Raw genomic sequence first — 9,446 nt, forward strand, 5'->3', positions numbered from 1 at the left:
TGTAAAAGCTTAAGGACCAGGAGAAGTTCTTGTGTTAGACTCAGATACTACAACCTTAGACCTGAGAGTCGATGTCTGTCCCCAGCTCCAGAGGTGATGAGCGGCCGAGGATACAGTCACAGCTGTGACCTATGGAGCATCGGGGTCATCATGTACATGCTGTGAGTGACGCATCATTTGGATTTATGAAACAGACCTGTAATAGTGCTGTAATAACATTACATCATTATGATTTATATAAAAGACCAGGGGAGGGGTGTGTGTGTGTGTGCATGTGCATGTGTGTGTATGTATGTATGTATGTATATATATAAAATAGGGGTGGTCTCATCCCCTCTTTGCCATGCTTGGGACCTCTACCAGAGGCCTGGGAGCTTGAGGGTTCTGTGCAGTATCTTTGCTGTTCCTGTACTGCATTTTTTTGGACTGAGATGTCTGTTGTTTTTTGTTGTTTTTTGTTGTAGCTACTCCTCCAGTTTGGGGGTTGTCAGCTTTTCCTGGAGGCACACCGCAAATAAAAATCCAGTAGGCTCGAGTAGATCCACAAACCAGGTTCTTTATTTTGGTTCGAACAGACGCAGCCATCATTCAAACTGATTTGACACAATCTCCTGATTTTACATGGCCAGAGTGGGCTCTATATACCAGTGGCACACGTCACCTTCTATTAATGATTAGCTTAGAATATACAGACATGAACATGTTATCTGGGTTCAATGAAGACACAGTGTGCAAAACATATATTCTTATCTGATCTTTCTTGGGAAACTTGCATGTGTTGGTACAAGATGCATATAGCATAACCCTTCCACGTCAAAGTTGTCAAAGTACATTATGACATAATCCTGCCACATTGGCACCCACGAAAACATTCAGGTCAAAGTATAATTTATCATGTTACATGACATATTGATATTGATCTCACAGGGTCACTGCCCCGAGTGCTCCGATGACCACGGGCACCCCTGATACCTTCACCTTCCAGGCCTTCTCTAGCTCTTCTTTGAGCCCCTGGTATTTCTCTAGTTTCTCATGTTCCTTTTTCCTGATGTTCTGATGACTTGGTTCTGTGATGTCTACCACAACAGCTTTGCTTTGTAGTTTATCCACCAACACAATGTCCGGTTGGTCCATCACCATTCTGTCAGTCTGTATCTGAAGTCCCACAAGATCTTGGCTCAATCATTCTCCACTACCTTTGGAGGTGTTTCCCACCTGACCCCTGACCTTGGGGTCTCCAGTCTGTACCATTGATGTTTTTGTACACTATGGCTCCACTTGATTATGTCGCTTCATGTATGCTTTCCCTGCAGCATCTTACACCCTGCAGCTATGTGCTGCATTGTCTCAGGGGCCTCTTTGCACAGCCTACACCTTGGGTCTGGTGTGGTAGATCTGGGCCTCTATCGCTCTGGTGCTCAAGGCTTGCCTGTGCAGCCAAGAGGAGTGCCTCTGTCCTTCAGACCAGCTTTCTCTAGCCATTGTTAGGATTTCTTGATGACAGCCACTTCCGGTGTGCATCCCCTGCAGGGGCTTGTCCTCTCATGATGGTTCCTCCAGCACCTCTTTCTCTGCACTCCACTGTGTGAGACATTTGCTGAGCACGTCATCTGTTGGGGCCTTGTCCTTGATGTACATATGGATCTTGAATGTTTCATCCTTGACAGTGGCTCTCACACTCACTAGTCCTCGGCGTCCTTCCTTACGGCTTGTGTACAGTCTCAGAGTGCTGGATTTGGGATGATTATTGGCAGGGTGTAGCTGTTTATTGCCTTCTTGCCATTGAGCTGACTCGTTAGGACTTGCCTTACTCATCTGAGGTATTTGGCCGTGGCTGCTTTCCTTGTTTCCTCTTCAAGGTTGCCATTTGCTTGTGGGATACCAAAGTACTTGTAACTGTCCTCAATGTCTGCTATTGTTCCTTCTGGGAGTGAGATCCCTTCTGTGTGGACTATTTTCCCTCTCTTTGTCACCAGCTGCCTACACTTCTCAAGCCCGAATGACATTCCAATGTCTGTGCTGTAGATCCTGGTGGTGTGGATCAGTGAGTCGATGTCTCGTTCATTCTTAATGTACAGCTTGATGTCATCCATGTAGAAGAGGTGACTGATGGTGCCCTCATTGAGTCTGTATCAGTGGCCAGTGTTGTTGATGATTTGGCTGATGGGCGTTCACACCTATGCAAAACAGCAGTGGGGACAGTGCGTCTCCTTGGTATATGCCACATTTGATGGTAACTTGTGCAAGTGTCCATTGGCCAAGAGTGGTTTTTCAAAACCTCATCAACTTTGCAATGAAGGCTCTTAGAGTCCTGTTGATGTTGTACAGCTCCATTCAGTGATCCACGTGTGTCTGCTGCAAGTTTAATCTAATCTAACGTTATACTAAACCTGATGCCCTGTCTGCTGCAGGCTGTGTGGCTGTGCTCCATTTGAGGCCAAATCCAAAACCAAACGTCTGGACAAAATGAGACAAGGAGTCAAGTTTCCTCATCCAGTGTGGGACTTTGTGAGTGATACAGGTGAGAACAACAGGTACAGACAGGTGAAAGCGAGAGGTGAGAGTGATAGGTGTGGGACACAAGTGAGAGCGACAGGTGCAGACAGGTGTGGGACCTTGTAAGCAACACAGGTGAGAAAAAGACAGGTGTGGAACGCTGCTCGTGACAGGTGAGAGCGACACAGGTGTGACAGGTCTGTGACTGTGATCGACACAGGTGAAAGTGACAATGGCAGACAGGGGCAGGCAGGTGTGACAGGTGAGAGAGACAGATATATGACAGGTGACAGGTATGGGACTCTGGGACAGACACAGATCAGAGCGAAAGGTGCAGACAGGTGAGAGAGTGACAGGGGTTGTGCAGACAGATATATGATGCATAAAGTTGAAGATTAAAGCTGTACTAATTGTGTGTTTTTGTTTTCAGCCAAAACAGTGATGTCATGTCTCCTGACCTCTGACCCCACCCACAGGATGACGGCCTATCAGCTGCTAGAGAACCCCTGGATCACTGTGAGAACATTATCATCTTTTTGTGTCTGTGTATTATGTGTATTATGTGTGAATATATATATATATATATATATATATATATATATATATATATATATATATACATACACACACACACACACACACACACCCCCACACACACCCGCACCCCCACCCCCACCCCCACACACACACGCACACACACACACACACACACACTCACCTGAAGGATTATTAGGAACACCATACTAATACGGTGTTTGACCCCCTTTTCACCTTCAGAACTGCCTTAATTCTACGTGGCATTGATTCAACAAGGTGCTGAAAGCATTCTTTTGAAATGTTGGCCCATATTGATACAATAGCATCTTGCAGTTGATGGAGATTTGTGGGATGCACATCCAGGGCACGAAGCTCCACCACATCCCAAAGATGCTGTATCGGGTTGAGATCTGGTGACTATGGGGGCCATTGTAGTACAGTGAACTCATTGTCATGTTCAAGAAACCAATTTGAAATGATTCGAGCTTTATGACATGGTGCATTATCCTGCTGGAAGTAGCCATCAGAGGATGGGTACATGGTGGTCATGAAGGGATGGACATGGTCAGAAACAATGTTCAGGTAGCCCGTGGCATTTAAACAATGCCCAATTGGCACTAAGGGACCTAAAGTGTGCCAAGAAAACATCCCCCACACCATTACACCACCACCACCAGCCTGCACAGTGGTAACAAGGCACGATGGATCCATGTTCTCATTCTGTTTATGCCAAATTCTGACTCTACCATTTGAATGTCTCAACAGAAATCGAGACTCATCAGACCAGGCAACATTTTTCCAGTCTTCAACTGTCCAGTTTTGGTGAGCTCGTGCAAATTGTAGCCTCTTTTTCCTATTTGTAGTGGAGATGAGTGGTACCTGGTGGGGTCTTCTGCTGTTGTAGCCCATCCGCTTCAAGGTTGTGCGTGTTGTGGCTTCACAAATGCTTTGCTGCATTCCTCGGTTGTAACGAGTGGTTATTTCAGTTAACGTTGCTCTTCTATAATCTTGAATCACTCGGCCCATTCTCCTCTGACCTCTAGCATCAACAAGGTATTTTTGCCCACAGGACTGCCGCATACTGGATGTTTTTCCCTTTTCATACCATTCTTTGTAAACCCTAGAAATGGTTTTGCGTGAAAATCCCAGTAACTGAGCAGATTGTGAAATACTCAGACCGGTCCGTCTGGCACCAACAACTATACCACGCTCAAAATTGCTTAAATCACCTTTCTTTCTTTCCCATTTTGACATTCAGTTTGGAGTTCAGGAGATTGTCTTGACCAGGACCACACCCCTAAATGCATTGAAGCAACTGCCATGTAATTGGTTGATTAGATAATTGCATTAAGGAGAAATTGAACAGGTGTTCCTAATAATCCTTTAGGTGGGGGTGTGTGTGTGTGTGTGTGTGTGTGTGTGTGTGTGTATATATATATATATATATATATATATATATATATATATATATATATATATATATATATATATATATATATATATATATATATATATATATATATATATATATATGTGTGTGTGTGTATATATATATATATATATATATATATATGAACATTTCCCACTGAGCATATAAAGTGTCTGTGTGTTTCAGGGAGACTTCTCTCAGCCAGTGCGTCCTCCAAATGTCCTGGAGCTCATGAGTCTGTGGTGCCAAAAACACGGTCAGAGCTTCACTATGGCACAGGACACAGGGTTGTCTTTTTACAGGGACAGTCAAATCAGCTAACTACAACAAATAGATAGCACACTGAAATTTATCTTCCATTTTTGTCTTTTCTACATTAGTTTACCCTTTTTTACATAATTTTCCTTGTCAAAACCTGTACAGTTGTGAACAATTTGAAACAATCAGATTTCTCACATCAGATGGAACTACGGTATTTACATTTCAGTAATCAGATAACTTCAGATAACTTCAGATATAAAGTCAGATTATGATCAGATTTGTAGTGTATGTGTAAAGAGAGGCAGCGTTGTACTAAAGCTCTGTGTGTGTCATCCAGCAGATGGCAGTGTTTCTGCAGAGTCCAGTCCCAGAGCTAGCTTCCCGTCACACTACCCCTGCTCTAGCCAGGTACAGCTCTAAACATGATGTGCTTCAGTATAATGCCAGGTGCAGCTTTAAACATGGTGTGCTTCAGTATAAAGCTCTAAACACGATGTGCTTCAGTAAAAAGCCAGATGCAAACACACAGTGTTTTTGTACATATGCTCTATGGTCTAAACATACAGATTCTTAAATGTGCTGGTGTTTCTCTCAGATGGATTAAAGCTGTACTAACTGTGTGTTTAGTGGAGCAGAGCCAGTATTGTCATTAGTAGTGTCATTTCCTGGTGTTTTCATGAAAAATGTCCAAAAGGAAAAGCCACAAATATTTCCTTGATTCACACATGCAGCCTGATCCAGGAATGTACCTTCATTTTGTGTGAACAGAGCCAGAGCTGATTCCCATGCATTTTTTCCAGTCATATGTGAATTCTAACAGGATTTTGTTAGTTAAATATTATTTGACTTTTGGCTTTGTTTCTTCATGAGAAGAACAAACTGGACAATGGTGTCTCCCAGAACCAAATGAACGGGCACAAGTGTGAAGCTCCTCAGCTGACTGCTCCTCCTCCTCTTCTGCCTCTGCCCTCCTCACAGGTCTGTGCAATAATGCATTACAATTTATTATTATGAAAACTTCTAACTAAACTAACTTTTTAAACCTCCCTCAGTCACCAGTAGAGGGCAGCAAACCCTCACAGCCAAAGCCCAAAAAGAAAAGAAACAAGGGCCCCAATCCTGCGCCGGGCCACATCCACGGGCCCAGTGTGAGCGAGAACAGTCGGAGCCGAAGGAAGTGACAAAAACAAAAGCACACAGACTTCCGATGGAGCCATGATCCTGCATACAACCATATCTGTGCTTTAGCTATGCCAAAGTGTGCCATTTGAACAGGACTACTCTGTAAAACTGTGGGTTCAATCACACATGCACAATCACCACATCAGGACTAAACTAAGACAAATTACATAAGACTAAATGACGGACATTAACCAAGACTAGAACACAACTAAACCAGGACAAGTGTGAATGTGCCCTATATCTGTGCTTTAGCTGTGCCAAACTGTGCCAGACCAGGCTGTTTGAACCAGGACTCAACCCAAACCCTATATCTGTGCTCCTGTCTCCTGCCACGCTACAAGCCCAGAGCAATGGGACAATTCTCCAGAAACAATGTGCAATGAATCAACAGGGGTCAGCCAGACTACAGTGTGAGGGCCAACATGAACTCCCCAATGTCCTTTAGATATGTTATTTATACTGTGTGAGACTTTTCTCTAATGTGCTAAAGTGTCAAAGACGTACGTGGTATTTTCAGCCAAACTCATGTGCCACAGGACTGCTTCCTTGACACGGGACGAAACTGCTCCCTCGACACGGGACTGCTCCCTCAACACAGGACTGCTCACTCGACATGGGACTGCTCCTTCGACACAGGAACTAAATGCTCCCTTGACACAGGACCGCTCCCTCGACATGGGACTGCTCCCTCGACACAGGACGGGACTGCCCCCGCGACATGGGACTGCCCACTGGACACAGAACTGCTCCCTGGACATGGGACTGCCCCCTCGGCACTGTACTACTCCCTCTACACAGAACTGCTCCGTGGACACAGGACTGCCCCTTGGACACTGGACTGCCCCCTCGACATGGGACTGCTCCCTAGACAGGGGACTGCCCCCTCGACACAGGACTTCTCCCTCTACAGGGGACTGCTCCCTGGACACAGGACTGCCCCCTCGATGCGGGACTTCTCCCTGGACACGGGACTGCCCCTTGGACACGGGACTGCCCCCTCAACACAGGAATGCCCCCTCAACACAGGAATGCCCCCTCGACACGGGAATGCCCCCTCGACACGGTACTCTACCCTGGACACAGGACTGCCCCCATGACACGGGACTACACCTTCGACATGGGACCTCTCCTCTGCCTCATTTTTACTGCTCGTGTGACAAACTTTAGATCTCACTCAGTCCCCACCTTTACTACAGATGTGTCACCAAACTACTGAATGTGAATAAATGCATATACCACACACACATAAATGTTGTATCCTTGTATCCTGTTACATGTTAAATGTGTGGTATATAAATCTTGTAAATTTTGACTCAAGGTAATATTTAAGGTAGGTTCATACTGACTAAATGAGAAATATCGGGGTCCTCTGCAGCTCCGCTGAGCTCTACTCTGTGAGCCACTGACCAGACTCACTGACATGATGGAACAAACTGCAACTCTTCACCAAGACTAGACATTGTCTTTGGCTTGAAACCAAGACTAGACCAAGTCTAGACCAGCGCAGACTTGCTTGCACTGCTCGTGTCAGCACAGACTTGCTTGTACTGCCCGTGTCAGCACAGACTTGCTTGCTCTGCCTGTGTCAGCACAGTCAGCACAGACTTGCTCGTACTGCCCCTGTCAGCACAGACTTGCTTGCTCTGCCTGTGTCAGCACAGACGTGCTTACTCTGCCTGTGTCAGCACAGACTTGCTTGTACTGCCCGTGTCAGCGCAGATTGGCTTGCACTGCCTGTGTCAGTCCAGACTTGCTTACACTGTCCGTGTCAGCGCAGACTTGCTTACACTGCCCGTGTCAGCGCAGACTTGCTTACACTGCCCGTGTCAGCGCAAACTTACCTGTAGTACCCATGTCAGCACAGACTTGCTTGCACTGCCAATGTTAGTGCAGACTTGCTTGCACTGCCTGTGTCAGCACAGACTTGTTTAGACTGCACGTGTCAGCGCAGACTTACCTGTACTGCCCGTGTCAGCGCAGACTTACCTGTACTGTCTGTGTCAGTGCAGACTTGCTTGCTTTGCCTATGTCAGTGCAGAGTTGCTTACACTGCCTGTGTCAGCGCAGAGTTGCTGGTACTGCCCATGTCAGCGCAGATTTGCTTGCTCTGCCTGTGTCGGCGCAGACTTGCTTGCACTGCCTGTGACGGCACAAACTGGCTTGCTCTGCCTGTGTCAGCGCAGATTGGCTCGTACTGCCTGTGTCAGTCCAGACTTGCTTACACTGTCCGTGTCAGCGCAGACTTGCTTACACTGCCCGTGTCAGCACAAACTTACCTGTAGTACCCGTGTCAGCACAGACTTGCTTGCACTGCCAATGTCAGTGCAGACTTGCTTGCACTGCCTGTGTCAGCACAGACTTGCTTACACTGCCCGTGTCAGCGCAGACTTACCTGTACTGCCCGTGTCAGCGCAGACTTACCTGTACTGTCCGTGTCAGCGCAGACTTGCTTGCTTTGCCTGTGTCAGTGCAGAGTTGCTTACACTGCCTGTGTCAGGGCAGAGTGGCTCGTACTGCCCATGTCAGCGCAGATTTGCTTGCTCTGCCTGTGTCAGCGCAGACTTGCTTGCACTGCCTGTAACAGCACAAACTGGCTTGCTCTGCCTGTGTCAGTGCAGACGTGCTTGTACTGCCTGTGTCAGCACAGACTTGACTGCTCTGCCTGTGTCAGCGCAGACTTGCTTGTACTGCCCGTGTCAGCGTAGACTTGCTTGCTCTGCCTGTGTCAGCACAGACTTGCTTGCTCTGCCTGTGTCAGCACAGACTTGCTTGCTCTGCCTGTGTCAGCGCAGACTTGCTTACTCTGCCTGTGTCAGAGCAGACTTACCTGTGCTGCCCGTGTCAGCACAGATGCTTGTACTGCCCGTGTCAGCGTAGACTTGCTTGCTCTGCCTGTGTCAGCACAGACTTGCTTGCTCTGCCTGTGTCAGCGCAGACTTGCTTGCTCTGCCTGTGTCAGCGCAGACTTGCTTACTCTGCCTGTGTCAGAGCAGACTTACCTGTGCTGCCCATGTCAGCACAGATGCTTGTACTGCCCGTGTCAGCGTAGACTTGCTTGCTCTGCCTGTGTCAGTACAGACTTGCTTGCTCTGCCTTTGTCAGTGCAGACTTGCTTACTCTGCCTGTGTCAGAGCAGACATACCTGTGCTGCCCATGTCAGCGCAGTTGCTTGTACTGCCCGCGTCAGCGTAGACTTGCTTGCTCTGCCTGTGTCAGCACAGACTTGCTTGCTCTGCCTGTGTCAGCACAGACTTGCTTGCCTGTGTCAGCGCAGACTTGCTTACTCTGCCTGTGTCAGAGCAGACTTACCTGTGCTGCCCATGTTAGCGCAGACTTGCTTACACTGCCAGTGTTAGCGCAGACTTGCTTGCACTGCCAGTGTTAGCGCAGACTTGCTTACACTGCCTGTGTCAGAGCAGACTTACCTGTCCTGTCCGTGTCAGCACAGACTTGCTTACACTGCCCGTGTCAGGGCAGACTTGCTTATGCTGCCAGTGTCAGAGCAGACTTACCTGTACTGCCTGTGTCAGTGCAGACTTGC

General features: G+C 47.3%; 1 protein-coding gene across 2 annotated transcripts; it reads left to right on the forward strand.

Annotated features, from left to right (window-relative positions):
• Positions 1-90: 90 nt before the first annotated feature.
• Positions 91-6,332, forward strand: LOC129456943 (serine/threonine-protein kinase 33-like). 2 transcript variants are annotated; one of them, XM_055228023.1, is made up of 8 exons: positions 91-161; positions 2,412-2,521; positions 2,927-3,012; positions 3,799-3,855; positions 4,649-4,718; positions 5,061-5,131; positions 5,597-5,701; positions 5,776-6,332. In XM_055228023.1, exons 1-8 carry the CDS (start codon positions 97-99, stop codon positions 5,902-5,904), a joined length of 693 nt encoding a protein of 230 aa, XP_055083998.1. In that variant the 5' UTR covers positions 91-96; the 3' UTR covers positions 5,905-6,332. The 2 variants fall into 2 exon arrangements, with proteins under 2 accessions (XP_055083998.1, XP_055084000.1); XM_055228025.1 differs by lacking the exon at positions 91-161 and adding an exon at positions 1,974-2,044.
• The last annotated feature ends 3,114 nt before the right edge of the window (positions 6,333-9,446 follow it).

This window comes from Periophthalmus magnuspinnatus, chromosome 2 (genome assembly GCF_009829125.3).
Source record: "Periophthalmus magnuspinnatus isolate fPerMag1 chromosome 2, fPerMag1.2.pri, whole genome shotgun sequence".
NCBI lineage: Eukaryota > Metazoa > Chordata > Actinopteri > Gobiiformes > Gobiidae > Periophthalmus > Periophthalmus magnuspinnatus.

Coding starts and splice junctions, on each gene's coding strand:
- LOC129456943 (XM_055228023.1), top strand. CDS start 97: ATGAGCGGCCGAGGATACAGTCACAGCTGTGACCTATGGAGCATCGGG. Junction 2,522..2,926: donor GGACTTTGTGAGTGATACAG/GTGAGAACAACA, acceptor TTTTGTTTTCAG/CCAAAACAGTGATGTCATGT. Junction 3,856..4,648: donor TCTTCAACTGTCCAGTTTTG/GTGAGCTCGTGC, acceptor TGTGTGTTTCAG/GGAGACTTCTCTCAGCCAGT.